Source organism: Lepus europaeus, chromosome 9 (assembly GCF_033115175.1).
Source record: "Lepus europaeus isolate LE1 chromosome 9, mLepTim1.pri, whole genome shotgun sequence".
NCBI lineage: Eukaryota > Metazoa > Chordata > Mammalia > Lagomorpha > Leporidae > Lepus > Lepus europaeus.
This window is the reverse complement of record NC_084835.1, coordinates 66,067,078-66,085,371: the sequence shown is the minus strand read 5'-3', so window position 1 is coordinate 66,085,371 and position 18,294 is coordinate 66,067,078. Positions and strand designations below refer to the sequence as shown.

The 18,294-nt window shown below is 39.9% G+C and overlaps 1 protein-coding gene across 3 annotated transcripts in view; it reads left to right on the top strand.

The window, feature by feature from the left end:
- The window catches only part of NDC80 (NDC80 kinetochore complex component), a 49,460-nt gene extending 33,381 nt beyond the window's left edge, over window positions 1–16,079 (top strand). For all 3 annotated transcript variants that reach the window (XM_062201424.1, XM_062201422.1, XM_062201423.1), the window contains exons 14-17: window positions 2,615–2,707; window positions 4,147–4,277; window positions 8,022–8,124; window positions 15,776–16,079. In XM_062201424.1, coding sequence (XP_062057408.1) covers window positions 2,615–2,707; window positions 4,147–4,277; window positions 8,022–8,124; window positions 15,776–15,913 — 465 coding nt within the window. In that variant the 3' untranslated portion in view covers window positions 15,914–16,079. The remainder of the gene's footprint in view (window positions 1–2,614; window positions 2,708–4,146; window positions 4,278–8,021; window positions 8,125–15,775) is intronic.
- The last annotated feature ends 2,215 nt before the right edge of the window (window positions 16,080–18,294 follow it).

Below are 18,294 nucleotides of genomic sequence, written 5' to 3'. Positions count from 1 at the left end.
TGCTACAATGTTGTCCCTGAGAAAATTACCTCTTTTGTTTTTTTTATTTTTATTTTTTTAAGATTTACTTATGTATTTAAAAGGCAGAGTTACGGAGAGAAAGAGAGAGGTCTTCCATCTACTGGTTCACTCCCCAGATGGCTACAAAGGCCAGAACTGTGCCAATCCGAAGCCAAGAGCTTCTTCCAGGTCCCCAACACGGGTGCAGTGGCCCAAGGACTTGGGCCATCTTGTGCTGCTTTCCTAGGCCATAGCAGAGAGCTGGATCAGAAATGGGACAGCTGGGACTTGAACCAGCGCTTATATGGGAAGCCAGCACTGCAGGCAGCAGCTTTACCCTCTACATCACAACACCAGCCAAAACCTCGTTTAACTTGAGACCTTTTAATATCCCTTTTTATAGTAAAAGGGATTTAAAGTGGATACTTTAAAAGTAGATATGTATCATTTGTGGTTAGAGGCTTCTTAGCTGTGATAGATTATGAGGTTTTCTTTTTATCAAGTTTTTCATTCTGGACTGTGTGGAATTTCAGAAGAAATTGACCTGGTATTCCTATAGACGTGTGTTTCCAAAAATACATTTCATAAAGTTGCTGCTTCTGAGATCCTTGAAACATCATTAGCACCTGTTCCTCGGATAGAACACTGCTATTGTAGTCAATATAAATAATTATGCTAGTAACCACAGAAAGTTTTAAATTTTGACAGATTTTATCCAGACTTACTTTGCATAAGAAAGAATTTTTTCCACTCCTCAAAAATATAGGGGACAGCACTGTGATATAGTAAGTTAAGCCTCCACCTGTGGTGCTGGCATGTCAAATGGGCACCCATTCATGTCCCAGCTGCTGCTCTTCCAATCCAGCTCTCTGTGTGGCCTGGGAAAGCAGTAGAAAATGGCCCAAGTGCTTGGGCCCTTGCACCCACGTGGGAGACCTGGAAGAAGTTCCTGGCTTCAGATCAGATCAGCTTTGCAGTCATTTGGGGAGTGAACCAGCAAATGAAAGATTTCTCTCTGCCTCTCCCTCTCTGTCTTTAATTCTACCTCTCAAATAAATAAGATCTGTTTGTAACAGATGAGTAAGGAATTTCATCATACTATTTATTTTTTTTAAGATTTTGTTGTTTATTTAGTTGAAAGTCAAAGTTACAGAGAGGTAGAAGCTGAGAGAGAGAAAAATCTTCCATCCACTGCTTCACTCCCCAGATGGCCACAACAGCCAGAGCTGAGCTGAGCTAATCCAAAGCCAGGAGCCAAGAGCTTCTTCTGGGTCTCCCACACAGGTGCAGAGGCCCAAGGACTTGAGCCATCTTCCACCACTTTCCCAGGCCACAGCAGAGAGCTGAATCGGAGCTGGAGCAGCTGTATGGGATGCCAGCACTGCAGGCAGCAGCTTTAACTACTACACCACAGCACCAACCCCCATACTATTACTTTAATTTGGGATTTCTGAAATACCAAGTTATGGGAAGATGATGAAGAATAATAACTGGTTAAACAAGTGCTCCTTTGGTATGATTATTTTGAAGTAAAGCCTAAATTTAGCCTACTTCAATTTGGTTTTTCTTTTTTGTTGGAATGAGCATGAAACCTGTAGATTCTCAAAAAAGTGTAAACTCCAAACAATAGGAATAGCCTACCTTAGGCTAGGCCTGATGTCAGTGTTCTAGAGTTAAATACATATTTCAAAGATTCCTGATTGGAGAAAAGACTGGCATGTATACAGCTCTGCTGATCAGATTTGCATTTTTGTAGTTACATTATTGTTCTTTGGAAAAATGCCTGGCTATATTCAAATAGCAAATATCATTCAACAAAATTAACAAATAGAAAACTAGATAACTAGCTAAAGTTGATAAAAACTAAATAAAACTAAATTTCAAAATTAGAGATAAAAAATTTACACTTATGAATAAGTTAGGGTAATATTAATAGATGTAATAATGTGAAATATATAACATGACATATATGAGAGCTTAGAAAGTACTCCCATAAGATACGGCGTAGTGGGTTAAGGTGCCATCCGCAACGCTGACATCCAATATGAATGCCAGTTCAGGTCTCAGCTGTTCCACTTCTGATCCAGCTCCCTGCTAAGGCATCTGGGAAAGCAGCTGAAAATGGCCCAAGTGTCTGGGCGCCTGCTACCCACATGGGAGACCTGGAAGAAGCTCCTGGCTCCTGGCTTCAGCCTAGCATAACCCCAGCCGTTGTGGCCATTTGGGGAGTAAACCAATGGATGGAAGATCTCTCTATCTCTCTCACCACCACCCCCCCCCCCCCCGTCTCTTCCCTCTCTAACTCTGCCTTTCAAATAAATGAAAAATAATTATAGTGCGAAGTTAAAGGATAAGAGAAAATAATAAATTCCAAATCACAAAAGCACTTCCACAGTCACTTATGGAAAAACAGATACAAACTTCCTTAAAGTTTCGTTAAATTAATTCCTCTTTGGAAGCAATAAAATTTTTTTGACATTAGTTAGAGTCCAAAAGGACTAGAAGAAATAACATAGTTCAGTTCATTGACTGATAATATAAAAATTCTATTAACTGGTTAAAAATGTCTTTGATATATAGTTATGATTTTTCAACCAAAGTTTTATTCCCCAAGTTGAACACAATGATAACAGAAAGCAAGAGAGGTGTGAGAACTCTGAAAGAAGAAGTACAAAAGCTGGATGATCTTTACCAACAAAAAGTTAAGGTAAGAATTTTGCCATGTGTAGTATCAGCTAGCTAAAGCTTGCCTAAGCATATATTCTGATGTCTAACTGAAACCTTGCATTATATCCTATATAACTTGGTGTTTATTGTAGTCTTCTATTCCAGAGTTTATTGTCAGGAGTTATTTTACTCTTTAAAAAGAACCTGTTTTTGAATTAGTGCTCTTTTACAATAGAGCACATTTATTCCTTTATCTTTTATTTTATGCTTAGATGTGTGATTCAGTGTCCTTGCAAGACCAAAATGTTTTAAACATAATCTTTTTTTCTTTTTTTCTTTTTTTCTTTTTTTTCTTTTTTTGACAGGCAGAGTAGATAGTGAGAGAGACAGAGACAGAGAGAAAGGTCTTCCTTTGCCGTTGGTTCACCCTCCAATGGCCGCTGCAGCCGGCACAGCACGCTGATCCAAAGGCAGGAGCCAGGTGCTTCTCCTGGTCTCCCATGCGGGTGCAGGGCCCAAGCACTTGGGCTATCCTCCACTGCCTTCCCAGGCCATAACAGAGAGCTGGCCTGGAAGAGGGGCAACCGGGATAGAAACCGGCGCCCCTTAAACATAATCTTATGCCTTTTTATTGAGAGTTAGTATTATACATCTTAAGGTTAAGCCCCAATAGGGTCTTTTGTATATGTAATTGTCCATCAGGAGTCATTGCAAATATCTGTTGTGGACAAATTCCAGAAACCATTTACATGAAATCCAAAAGGTAAGTAAAATAATAAGATTGTTCCCCCACCACTCTGCCCCTCCCCCTGACCAAGTGTTTCAGAGAAGTATTTAGAGGATTCTATTCATTGCCACTTATACAATTTTGTGAAAATTTTAAATACATCAATATATTTTTTTACTCATCTATGCCAACAAAGTATCAAGAATTGAAATATCTCATGATCTGTGTCATATTTAGGACCTATACATTTTTATTAAGCAATGTGAAATTTCTACAAAATATACCACATAATATGATCTACATGTGAAATGTGAGATATTTGGTAATCATTTTTATTTTTTCATATGTCCTCCATGACAGTGTTTGAAGTTTTCTCTAAATCACTTGAATGAAAGATTTTATGATACTTCATCTTTACAAACCTAAGAATTAATGAATTTGGACTACTTTGCCTAGCCATAATTAAACACCTTTGTGTTTAACTCATGCTCATGGAAAAAAATTAAAATATCATAGAATGTCCCATGAGTCAGTCTTGAAAATACTGCTGAATGAATCCTATATAGGCATCCTAAAAAAGGTCACATATGTGTTTATAGTACAGAATCCTCAAAGGAGTATTTTAAAGTCTTGTATACATAAAGCTGTAAATATCCTGAATTTTTTTAATGCTTTACATAAATTTTTAAGTCAACCTAAAGTATATAGAATATGAATATCTAAAAACCATAATCATGACTTTATTCTAATAGGAGGCTGAGGAAGAGGATGAAAAATGTGCCAATGAGCTTGAATCCTTGGAGAAACACAAGAACCTGCTAGAGAGTGCTGTTAATGAGGGCCTCAGTGAAGCTATGAATGAATTAGATGCTGTTCAGCGGGAGTAAGTTCTTCTCACCAAGATTAATATGTTTGCCTTCATATTAATTAACATTTCTATAAAACTAGATGTTTTGTTTTTGTGGTTTTTTTTTTTTTTAATTTTTCTTTTTTTTTGTCTTTATATTTTGGAGCTATTTGATATGGAGGGAATGGTAGATATAACTTGAGCAAAACAACTTTAATTTAACATATATTCTGCTGCTATTATAGTTATAGCCAACCAAGAAATTATTCATTGTTAGGTCTAATGAATAAATGCCCTTTTTTTAAAAAAAAAAAAGATGTATTTATTTATTTGAAAGTCAAAATTATAAAGACAGAGGGAGAGAGAGAAAAATCTTCCATTTACTGGTTCACTCCCCAGATGGTCACAATGGCCAAGGCTGGGCCAAGCAGAAGCCAGGAGCCAGGAACTTCATACAAGTTTCCCATGAGGGTGCAGAGACCCAAACACTTGGACCATCTTTGGCTTCTTTCCCAGATGCATTAGCAAGGAGCTGGATCAGAAGTAGAGCAGCCGGGACTTGAACTGGCACTCATATGGGATGCCAGCACTGCAGATGGCAGTTTAACCCACCATACCACAGCACCAGCCCCTAAATAAATGTCTTTTAATCCCTGAAAACAACTTAAAATTTTAAGTCAACTCATATAACTTCTATTTGTTAGTGAATTTTACTTTTTTTTAAGATTGTTTTAAAGATTATTTTATTTATTTGAAAGACATAGTTAGAGAGAGAGAAATCTTCGATCCATTAGTTCACTCCCCAGTTGGTCACAACAGTCAGGGCTGAGCTAGTCCAAAGCCAAAAGCCAGGAGCTTCTTCCAGGTATCCCATGTGGGTGCAGGGGCCAATGACTTGAACCATCCTCCACTGCTTTTCCAAGTACATTAGCAGAGAGCTGGATTGGAAAGTGGAAAAGCTGAGACTCAAAATGGAGCCTGTGTGGAATGCCAGCATCGGCAGGCGGTGGCTTAACCTCTACTTCACAACACTGGCCCTGTTAGTGAATTTAATAAACTTCACTAAGCTGCTCATATTTTTAAGTTGTGTTTCCTAAAAAGTACACATATTATGTAGTGAAAGATAACTGCACTATAAATTATAATCTGCTATAATGCAATGTATTCCTTCCTATAATCACCATGCAGTACAAAATCATGCACTAAAAATCACAGGACCTATGGGAAAATTGGTATTAGGACATAATGCTAAAATCTTCATCAGTGATACACATAAACAAAAGATGAGAAATAAAAATGTTCACAAACAAGGCCAGCATTGTGGTGTAGCGGATAAAGCTGCCACCTGCAATGCTGGCATCCATATGGGTGCTGGTTCATGTCCTGACTTTCCACTTCAAATCCAGCTCCCTGTTAATGGCCTGAGCAAAGCAGCAGATGATGGCCCAAGTGTTTAGAGGTCTGTAACTCTTTCACATAAATAAATCTTAAAAAAAAAAAAAAAAAGTTGACATGTTTCACAAAAGTGTACACGTGTAAAATACACGTGAGAAATACATAAATGCTACAATATGAGACCCTTCACCTTAAACAGATCTGCAATTTATTCTGGAAAATGGGAATTCAGAGGATTGCAACCTTGTAAGTTATTTTAAAGAGGTGGAAAGAATATTATCGAAAATGGGATAGAACACCAGTAGTGGGTATATGTGGTTCACAGCATTTGCAGTGAGCTGAAGTAGCTGGGAGACAAAATTTAAGATGTTCTTACAATTGCTTTGTGCATTCTTTCACATCAGCTGGATGCAATTTTCTGCATTCACCTAGTATTTCTTTATGAGGAAACTGGCATGAGTAAATGCGAAATTCACAGTATAATGAGGTTATTACATTGTGCTCACTGATACCTAATACTTAATTTTTAAAACCAACATAGTAATAACTTCAGCTGTACTGTATAATAACTAAAAATGGTGGCATCCTTACTTTGAAAAGTATTCTGCCTTTGTGTACATAATTCTCTTGTATAGCCTATAAAAAATCACTGTACTGAATACTTACTCCATAGCCTGTACGTATAAATTTGAAAGGTCTTCAAAAATTACATGGAGGACTCAGCACTGTGGCGCAGTGTGTTAAGCTACCACCTCCAGCGCCAGCATCCTATATGGGTGCTGATATGAGTCCCAGCTCTTCTAGTTCTGATCCAACTCTTTGCTAGTACACGTGGGAAGGCAGCAGAGGATGGCCTAAGTGCTTGGGCCACTGCCTCACATGGGGGACCTGGTGGACGCCTCTGGCTTTTACTTGGCCTAGTCCTGGTCATTGCAGCTATGTGGGGAATGGGCTAGCAGATGGAAGATCTCTCTCCATATCTCTCCTTCTCTCTCTGTAACTGTGCCTTTCAAATAAATCAATCTTGTTTTAAAAAGTACATAAATTGGAAATGGCATAGAAAATTAATTAATTTTTAAAAAAATATTATGTAGGATCTCTGTCTTTAATGTGCTGTACACTGTTATTTAATGCTATAACTAGTACTCCAACAGTATTTTTTTCACTTTGTGTTGCTATATGGGGGCAAACTGTTGAAATCTTTACTTAATATATACTAAACTGATCTTCTGTATATAAAGAGAATTGAAAATGAATCTTGATGTGAATGGAAGGGGAGAAGGAGCAGGAAAGGGGAGGGTTGCGAGTGGGAGGGAAGTTATGGGAGGGGGGAAGCCATTGTAATCATAAGCTGTACTTTGGAAATTTATATTAATTAAATAAAAGTATAAAATAAAATAAAAAAAATACATGGAATGACCGGCACTGTGGCATATTGGGTAAAGGCACTATCTGCAGTGCCGGCATCTCATATGGGCACCAGTTCGAGTCCCAGCTGCTCTACCTCCAATCAGCCTCTCTGCTGTGGCCTGGGAAAGCAGTAGAAGATGGCCCAAGTCCTTGGGCCCCTGCACCCACATGGGAGATCAGGAAGAAGCTCCTGGCTCCTGGCTTTGGGTCAGTGCAGCTCCAGCCATTGCAGCCATCTGGGGAATGAACCTGCAGGTGGAAAATGTTTCTCTCTCTCCCTCTCTCTGTCTGTAACTCTCTTTCTCTCAAATAATAAAAATCTTTAAAATTTTTTTTTAATTTCAAAAAGTACATGGAAAAGCATTTTATGAAAAAATATGCATGAATTTCAACTTTTTGCATGAAAAGAACTAATTTTTTAATTTGATTTTCTACAAACTTTTTAAAGTACACATTTTTTAAGTCTTAAAGGGCCTTCAGATAACTAAACAATTCTTACATTGAGATTGCAAAAGTTCTCACATTGACAAAGTCATACCTCTTATTTATTTGTAGTCTATGGATAGAAAATTTAGTTGAGATGTACTTGGCATGCACTTTTGTTTTTAATTTGAATTTGAATGCCAAAAGGTAAACTTCTGTTAACCCCTTTATGAATCTTTTCCCTGCCGCCAAAAGCTTGTGTATTTACAGTCCTTTTGGAGACACTGTTAAGACCATTTGCTGCAGAGCTTTAAATATTAAAGCATGAGGTTTGGGTGGTGTTTTTGTTTGCAAAGAATCTGAAAATGTTTTTTCTGATTTAATGATTGATAAATGGACCTTTACAAATTATACATATAGCAATATATACGTATTTCTATACATATACCAGTCACAGCTTGGCTTTATTCAATATGGAAATGAGAAATGATCTAACTAGAACTGATATAATTTATTTTCTAGACAACTTAAACAAGAGTTTTTATTCTACAGATATCAACTAGTTGTGCAGACCACAACTGAAGAAAGACGAAAGGTGGGAAATAACTTGCAGCGTCTTTTAGAAATGGTTGCTACACATGTGGGATCTGTGGAGGTAAGTGTGTGAAGGACTTTCCTCCATTGGAAGGTTTGTAAGACTATGGTGTATTTCTGCTTTATTTCTATAGAAACTGATGAATTATATTTCTACTGAGAATGTGATCTGGTAAATTTATCAGAAGAATCCTTTCTAGTAGTGTAACAAGGGAATGCAGGGAGACAGTTGTGGGTTTTATAGAAGTAATCAATTTTGTTCCCATAAACACCATGTAATGGTATTTATTGTGTCGACAGTATAATGAAATCATTGCAACAGACCACATTCTGCATCCTGAAAATATGTTAGTACTGCACTCATACTACTGCATTTAGGATTTCATTAAGATGAAGCAGCATATCTCAATGCAAGTATTTTTTTAGTCCCTATAATTTCATATAAATACAAAGCATTTCTGAAACATAAAGTTCTCTTATCCCCACTTTTCACATGGCTTGAAAGATCAACAGCAACTGTTTTTCCAGTCTGCTGCATAGAGACCTAAAAGCTAGGATACATTGTGAACTACAAAATTCTTGAATAATTTATTTGGTGATAAGGTGTTGCCAATTGAGAATGATTTAAAGGAAAATGTTCATCATTAAATTAGTAGGCTTTCATTTTTCAAAAACATGAGCATATAATACCCTATTTCTCATCAGCTCTCCTGCTGCTTTCTTACTTCCCAGTCCTATTAACTGCTTATTGGTAAGAATTAAGAAAAGCATCCTGAATACTACATCAGAAAACCTGGATTCTCCTCACTTCCTGTTACTTCAACCACTTAATGGCTCTATAATCTTGCATGGATTATTTTCACAGTATTGTTCATCACTTCATGAACTTTGGGCTAAGATCAAATGCAAATAGTATTGTTCATCTGAGCCAGAGGCCAGAAAATGATTTAAGTAAATAACTTATTCTCCAAAAGCTGTTCATGCATGAGAGAAAAGTCCAATCATACCATAGGATTGAGAAAGTCTACTAAGTGTATCATTTTACTTTGTTTAGTCTTTGGTTTCTTCAGCTGTAAAATCAAGAGTTGCACTAAGCAATGGACAACATTCTTAGCACCTCCAGCTTGCTCAGTATTAATGCAGTAATAACTTATCATTAGGTATTTATGGAAAAATAACCGCAACTATTAAAGTTTTAATCAGTTAACATAAGATTACATTTGAAAATCTGATTGTAGATTACTATTTTTTTTTTAAGGTTTATTTTATTCAAAAAGTAGTAACAGAAAAAGGCTTTCCATTGGCTCTTTCATTCCCTAAATGTCCACGACAGCCAGGGCTGGTCCAGGGCAAAGCCATGGGCCTGGAACTCCCCCTTGATCTACCATGTAGGTGACAGGAGCCCAAGAAGTTGGGCCATCTTCCTCTGCTTTTTAGACACAGTGATGGAGCTGGATCTGAAGAGGAGTAACTGGGCTGCAAACCTGTGCTCAGAAATGGGATGCCAGTGTTGTAAGCAACCAATCAACCTGTTTTGCCACTCTGGCCCAATTGCTATTATTAGTTTCTGTACTGTTCAGTATTTTTCAACAAAATCAGACCAAATTCGACAAATACTTAATGAGTGCTTAATCTATACTACCCAGAAGTCATGATTAGTCAACATAAAATGCTTGCTATCATAAAATAATAATATATGGAAAAAAGCATAGACAGTCAAACTTAGTATGAAGAAATTTTACAATAAATAATGAAGCTAAACTAAAGAAAACAGGATTTTAGTTCTAATGGAATCTTTAGATATTTTTTTCCTTGTCAGACAAAATGTTTGTTTAAGCAGTCCCTAATTAGAGTCCCATGTTATAGGCCCTATATGTCGCTTGATATTCTAGGGTCAACAAACTACATCCTAAGTCTATTGTACCCACAGCCTATTTTTTTAAAAGATTTATTTTATTCATTTGAAAGACAGAGTTACAGAGAGAGGTAGAGACAGAGAGAGCGGTCTTCCATCTGCTGGTTCACTCCTTAGATGGCCACAACGACCGGAGCTGCACCGATCCAAAACCAGGAGCCAGGAGCCTCTTCAGAGCCTCCCATGTGGGTACAGGGGCCCACGGACTTGGGCCATCTTCTACTGCTTTCCCAGGCCATTTGAGTTGTGAGCCAGCCAATGGAAAATACCTCTCTCTCCTCCCCCTCCCTCCCTTCCTCTCTCTCTCTCCCTCTCCCTCTCCCTCTGTTTCTCTCACTGCCTTTCAAATCAATAAATCTTTTTTTAATATAAATTCAGGTCTTCTCTACATTAAAAGAGAAATAATGAGCCACAACTAATAAAGAATTAACATTCAGATATGAGGGTACTTCAAAAAATTTCATGGCAAAATGGAATTAAAAGATAATGCAGAGGCAGACATTTGGCACAGCAGTTAAGAAACTGTTTGGGATACCCACATCCCATATCCAAGTACCTGGATTGGAGACTGGCTGTGCTCGCTATTCCAGTTTCCTGCTAATGCACACCCTGCGACAGCAGGTGGCCCAAGTGGTTGGATCTGTGTTTCCACATGGGAGACCCAGATTGATTTCCAGCTCTTGACTTTGACCCAGCCCCAGTTCCAGCAGATGAAAGACTTTCTCTTCCCCCTTCCTTCCCTCTGCCTTTCAAATAAGTAAATAAAAGATAATACATATTTTCTACCTTTGGATGTGTTTTTTTTCTTTAAAGATTTATTTATTTGGAGGCTGGTACTGTGGCTTAGGAGGTAAAGCCTCCACCTGCAACGCCAGCATCCCAAGTGGGTGCCAGTTAGAGTCCCAGCTGCTCCACTTCCAATCCAGTTCCCTGCTGATTGCCTGGGAAAGCAGTGGAAGATGTCTCAAGTGCTTGGGCCCCTGCACCCACATGGGAGACCTGGAAGAAACTCCTGGCTTTGGATTGGCCCACCTCCAGCTATTGCAGCCATTTGGGGAATGAACCAGTAGGTGGAAGACATCTCTGTCTCCCTCTCTCTATAACTCTCCTTCTCAAATAAATGAATAAAATCTTTTTAAAAAAAAATTCATTTCTTTGAAAGGCAGATTTACAGAGAGAGAGAGGGAAAGAGAATCTCCCTCTGTGGGTCCACTCCCTCACTGCTGGGACTGGGCCCGACAAAAGTCAGGAGCCTGGAACTCCAACCGGCCTCCCACATGGATGGCAGGGGCCCAAGCACTCTGGCCATCTTGTGCTGCTTTCCCAAGGTGCATTAGCAGGGAGCTAGATTAGAAGCAGAGCAGCTGGGACTTGAGCCAGAACTCAGGATGCTGGCATCATCCCAGTTGGCAGTTTAACTCACTGCACCAAAACACTGGGCCCTATTTTATACCTTTGGAAGTATCTTCATATATAATTTATTTGAAAAATAAGTAAGTGGGCAAAAGATGTGAATGAAAATTTCACAAAAAAATGTGGCCAATAAACATATGAAAAAATATTCCACTCAGCATGATGTTTTCCAGATTCCTCCATTTTGTTGCAAATGAATGGATTTCATTGTTTTTTACTGCTGTGTTGTATTCTGTAGAGTGCATATCCCATAATTTCTTTATCCAATCTTCTGTTGATGGGCATGTAGGTTGATTCCAGGTCTTAGCTACTGTGAATTGAACTGTCATAAACATTGAGGTGCAGACAGTTGTTTTATTTGCCAATTTAATTTCCTTTGGGTAAATTCCAAGGAGTGGGATAGCTGGGTTGTATGGTAGAGCTATATTCGGGTTTCTGAGGAGTCTCCAGACTGACTTCCATAGTGGCTTTACCAGTTTGCATTCCCACCAACAGTGGGTTAGTGTCCTGTCCCTTTTTCCCTGCATCCTCACCAGCATCTGTTGTTAGTTGATTTCTGTATGTAAGCCATTCTAACTGGGGTGAGGTGAAACCTCATTATGGTATTGATTTGCATTTCCCTGACTGCTAGTGATCCTGAGCATTTTTTCATGTGTCTGTTGACCATTTGGATTTCCTCTTTTGAAAAATGTCTATTGAGGTCCTTGGCCCATCTCTTAAGTGGGTTGTTTGTTTTGATGTTGTGGAGTTTCTTGATATCTTTGTAGATCGTGGTTATTAATCCTTTATCAGTTGCATAATTTACTGAATGAAATGAGCCAGTCCCAGAGGGAAAAATATCATATGTTCTCCCTGATCAGTGACAACTAGCTGAGCGCCTAAAAGCAAACCTGTTGAAGTGAAATAGACACTATGAGAAACAATGTCTCGATCAGCCCTTGTCCTGACTGTCAAGGAACAACTTACTATTTTATTCCTTTTAGTATTTTTTTGTTCCCTTAATACCATTGGTTGAACTCTAATTAACACACAATTCTTAATCATTTATATTTAACTGAAAAGTGATCCCTGTTAAATAAAAGAGTGGGAATAAGAGAGGGAAGTGATGTACAGTTCGGTACACACTCACTCAGACTTACCCCTTAATGGTAGAGCTAGAAACGTGCCAGGGGATTCTAATTCAATCCTATCAAGGTGGCATATACCAATGCCATCTTACTTATTAAAGTGATCAGCTTAAGTTCATAATTGATCAAAAAGATAGGATTAAGAGTCAAAGGGATTACATAAATAAGACCAATGTCTGCAAATAATAATTGGTAGAATTTAAAAAGGAGAGAATGATCCTAGATGGGAAGCAGGATACACAGCAGACTCATAGAATGGCAAATGCCCTAAACAGCACTCTGGCCTCAGAATCAGCCCTTAAGGCATTCGGATCCAGCTGAAAAGCCCATGAGAGTATTTCAGGCATGGAAAGCCAAGACACTGTGGCCAAAAAAAAATAAAATGACCTAAATGAAAGATCTCTGTGAGATCCCAGCGGGAAGAACGGGCCATCAAAGAAGGAGGTAACTTTCTCTGAAGGAAGGAGAGAACTTCTACTTTGAATATGGCCTTCTCTAAATAAGATCAGAGTTGATGAACTCAAGAGCCTTCCATAGCCTTGGCAGCTCATGACAAGAGCCTCAGGTAATTACTGAAGTCATAAATAAGAGTGTCAATTGTTAAATCAACAATGCGAGTCACTGTGCACCTGTTCCCCACATAGGACCTCTGTCCTTAATGTGTTGTACTATGTGAATTAATGGTAAAACTACTACTCAAACAGTACTCTGTACTTTGTATGTCTTTGTGGGTGCAGTCTGTTGAAATCTTTACTTAGTATATACTAAGTTGATGTTCTGTATATAAAGATAATTGAAAATGAATCGTGATGAAGATTGGGATGGGAGAGGGAGTGGGATATGGGATGGTTGCCGGCGGGAGGGAGGTTATGGGGGGGAAAGCCACTATAATTCAAAAGTTATACTTTGGGCTGGCGCCGTGGCTTAACAGGCTAATCCTCCGTCTTGCGGCGCCGGCACACCGGGTTCTAGTCCCGGTCGGGGCACCGATCCTGTCCCGGTTGCCCCTCTTCTAGGCCAGCTCTCTGCTGTGGCTAGGGAGTGCAGTGGAGGATGGCCCAAGTTCTTGGGCCCTGCACCCCATGGGAGACCAGGAGAAGCACCTGGCTCCTGCCATCGGAACAGCGTGGTGCGCCGGCCGCAGCGCACCAACCGCAGCGGCCATTGGAGGGTGAACCAACGGCAAAAGGGAGGACCTTTCTGTCTGTCTCCCTCTACTGTCCACTCTGTCTGTCAAAAAAATTTAAAAAAAAAAAAAAGTTTGGAAATTTATTAAATAAAAGTTGAAAAAAAATAAAAACTCAAAAAACAGATAAAAAGATATTCTATTTTCCACACTCAATAAATTGGTGGAAAAATCAAAGTTTCATAACACTAAATGCCAACCTGATTGTAGAGAAAAGGGAAGTTCTCACTGCTAGAGATTGTAGAGATTGTAGGAATTGTAGAAATTTTAGAAAGTAATTTGACAGCCCTTAGTAAACCTTAAGTGTACATTTCTTTGTGGTTCTACTCTACTTGCTCTGAAGAATGTTTATGTGCTAGGGTTCTTGATTTAATAGTGCCCCCCAAACTTCGTATGTAGCCAGAATCTCAGAATGTGACTTTATTTGGAAGTAAGATCTTCACAAATGTGATTGGCTAAGATAAGATCATAGTGGGTGACCCCAAATCCAATCTGTGATATCCTTATAAGAAGGCCATGTGGGGACCAGTGCTGTGGCATAGGGGATAAAGCCTTCACCTTCATTGCCGGCAACCCTTATGGGCACCAGTTTGAGACACAGCTGCTCTACTTCCAGTCCAGCTCTCTGCTTTGGCCTGGGATGGCCCAAGTGCTAGGGTCCCTGCACCTTCATGGGAGACCCAAAAGAAGCTCCTGGCTCCTAGCTTCAAATTGACCCAGTTCTGGCCATTGTGGCCATTTGGGGAATGACCAGTAGATGGAGGATCTCCCTCTGCCTCTGCCTCTGCCTCTGCCTCTGCCTCTGCCTCTGGCTCTCTGCAACTCTGCCTTTCAAATAAATCAATCTTTTTTTTTTTTAAAAAAAAAAAAAGGAGAAGGCCATGTGGGACCCAGTGCTCTGGCTTGTTGTGCTAAGCCTCCACCTATAGCTCTGACACCCTTTATGGGCACCAGTTCAAGTCCCAGGTGCTCCTCTTCTGATCCAGCTCTCTGCAATGGCCTGGGAAAGCAGTAGAAGATAGCTCAAGTCCTTAGGCCCCTGTACCCACCTGGGAGACCTGGAAGAAGCTCCTGGCTCCTGGCTTCAGATCGGCCCAGCTCCAGCCATTGCAGCCACTTGAGGAATGAACCAGTGGATGGAAGACACTCTCTCTCTCTCTCTCTCTCTCTCTCTCTCTCTGTCTCCTCCTTTCAAATAAATAAATAACTCTTTTTTTTTTTTTTTTTTTTGACAGGCAGAGTGGACAGTGAGAGAGAGACAGAGAGAAAGGTCTTCCCTTGCCGTTGGTTCACCCCCCAATGGCCGCCGTGGTTGGTGCGCTGCGGCCGGCGCACCGCGCTGATCCGATGGCAGGAGCCAGTTGCTTCTCCTGGTCTCCCATGGGGTGCAGGGCCCAAGGACTTGGGCCATCCTCCACTGCACTCCCTGGCCACAGCAGAGAGCTGGCCTGGAAGAGGGGTAACTGGGACAGAATCCAGTGCCCTGACCGGGACTAGAACCCGGTGTGCCGGCGCCACAAGGCGGAGGATTAGCCTAGTGAGCCACGGCGCCAGCTAACTCTTTTTTTTTTTTTTTTTTTTTTTAAAAAGGTACTACTAAATAATACAGTCATGTGTCACTTAACAACAACGACATATTCTGAGAAATGCAACATTAGGGGATTTTCTCATTGAGTGAACATCATAAAGAGTGTACCTACACAAACTAAGATGTCACTAGGTGATAAAATTTTTTGAGACCACAGACTTGTGTACCATCTGTCATTGAACATTTCTCAGCTCATGACTGTATAATACTTACAATTACATACGTAACTGTGTAGTAAAATATAATGAAACATAAAAAAACCATTCAGAAAAAAAATTCAGTTACATGGTTATCCCTGGGGAAGAAAAGAGGGCATATAATTAAGAAAGTGCACAAAAGGGGCCTATATGGTCAATACAAGGACTATTCTTTTTATTCTTGTTCATAACTAATAAATATTATACTCTTATTTGTGAATTTCATGATTAAATACTTTAAAAGAAGTTAATGTTTATATTAACAATTGTTAATTGTTTCCACTAGAAACATCTTGAGGAACAGATTGCTAAAGTTGATAGAGAGTATGAAGAATGCATGTCTGAAGATCTCTGGGAAAATATTAGAGAGATTGCAGAAAAGTATAAGAAGAATGCTGCTCTGCTAAAGGCCTCTGACGAATGAAGATAAAAATGTTGATTACCTTCTGTCTTTTAGAAACATAGTTCATTAGCTGAAAATGTATACAGCCTGAAGGTAACTGGTTGGATTGTTATCTTTAGATTTGAAAGACCAGTTACACAGGTACCTTTAACTAATAAAATTGTATCAGTAAAGTGTTTTTTTCTCTCTTGTTTTTGCCTAACTTCATGTAGTGAAAAAATAGATAGTATGGTCTAAACTAGCAAACTATCAAGTGGGCCAAATCTGGTCATATCCATTCATTTACATGGTATCTCTGATGGCTTTTTTTATTTTTTTATTTTTATTTATTTTTTTTTTAATTTTTGACAGGCAGAGTGGACAGTAGAGGGAGACAGACAGAAAGGTCTTCCTTTTTGCCGTTGGTTCACCCTCCAATGGCCGCCGCGGTAGGCGCACCGCGCTGTTCCGATGGCAGGAGCCAGGTGCTTTTCCTGGTCTCCCATGGGATGCAGGGCCCAAGAACTTGGGCCATCCTCCACTGCACTCCCTAGCCACAGCAGAGAGCTGGCCTGGAAGAGGGGCAACCGGGACCGGATTGGCGCCCCGACCGGGACTAGTACCCGGTGTGCCGGCGCCACAAGGCGGAGGATTAGCCTACTGAGCCACGGCGCCGGCCTCTGATGGCTTTTGAACTATGTACAGTTTTTTGTTGTTGGCATGCATCTTTCATTCCATGTAATGACTAAGTTCCATACATGTCTTGTGTGTTAGTAGTTCATTCCTTTTTATATTTTAATAGTATCTTTTGAGGAGCAAAAGTGGAATTTTGATGAAGCCCAATTTACTGCATTTTTCTTTTGCACTTTCTGCATTTTGTATAGTACTTAAGAAATATTTGCCAATGTCATTGTGTTTTTCACCTAAAATTCTAGAAATCTGATAGTTTTGGCTACTGAATCAAAATCAAAATCCAACTCTATGTTTTAAAAAGATTCCCAAGTTGTTCATATGTACACTAAATTTGAGATGCACCACTAAAGAACATGCTTATCTTTAAAACTAGCAACATTGAGGGAGACATTATTCCAGATAAAAATTCCAAGAATTCTAGAGACTGAAAATATTTCAGAAATACAATTCAATGAAGACCATATACAGTAGATGGTATTAAATGTCAACAAGATTTGGCTCCCTAACCATAACCGACGTTTAAGTCCTAAAGTCCTGGATTGATGGTACTTTTGGGTAGATACTTGATCCAATTCCATTATCTAGGAGGAGGATCTAGTGGGAGGCCATTGAGGGTGTGTCTTTAGGAGGGAGTTCTCAGGAGAGGGTTGGTTTTAAAGCCTGTGTCAGGCTCATTTGCTTTCTCTGCTCTCTGGTTCACCACGTGCTCCCTCTGTATTCATTCCACCATCAACCACCCTTATCAGATACGAGACCATCGGGGCCACCAGACCTTGGGCTAACATCCAAAATTGTGAACCTAATAAGCTTTCCTTCTTAAGTAGCTTCTCTTGGATATTTGTAATAGGGACAAAAAGCTAACTAATACAGAGGGTTACCTAGCCCTCGTCTGAATACTTCCAGTGATAGGACGGTCCCAAATCGTTCATTACTTCCAAGTGTTTGATGTTTGAGCATGCTGCTTCTCAGAAGTGTATCATACTGCCTCCCTCCCAAAATCTGCCTTCATGTAACTTCCTCTAGTTCCATCTTTTTTGTCATCAAGTAATTGGGTTATCATAGTTTCCAGATCCATTAAAGGGCATCAGTTATTTTTCATTGTTCATCTACTGTATGATCAAATCAGTCTTTCCCCAATTTAAGTTGTGACATAGTGGTTAAAGCCGCCACCTGCAACACCAACATCCCATATGGGTGCCAGTTTGTGTTCTGGCTGCTTACCACCATTCAATTCCCTGCTAATGGCTTGGAAAAAGCAGCAAAAGATGGCCCAAGTACTTGGGTTCTTGCCACCCATGTGGGAGACTCAGATGAAGCTCCTGGCTTCAGCCTGGCCTAGCCCCAACTGTGGGCAGCCATCAGAGGAGTGAACCTGCAGATGGAAGATCTCTCTTCCCACCTCTTTCCCTCTTGAATTCTGACTTTCAAATAAATCTTTTTTGAAAATTAAACTCTGAGGCCAGCACTATGGCACAGCCTGTAGTGCCAGCATCCAGTTCGAGTCCTGCCTGCTCCAGTTCTGGTAGTGCTCCCTGCTAATGGGCCTGGGAAAGCAGTGGAAGATGGTCCAAGTGCTTGGGCCCCTGCACTCACATAGGAGACCCTGAAGAAGCTCCTGGCTCCTGGCTTCAAATCAGCCCAGCTCCAGCCATTGCGGCCATTTTGGAAGTGAACCAGCAGATGGAAGACTGACTTTCCCTCTCTCTTTCTATCTCTCTCTCTCTATCTCT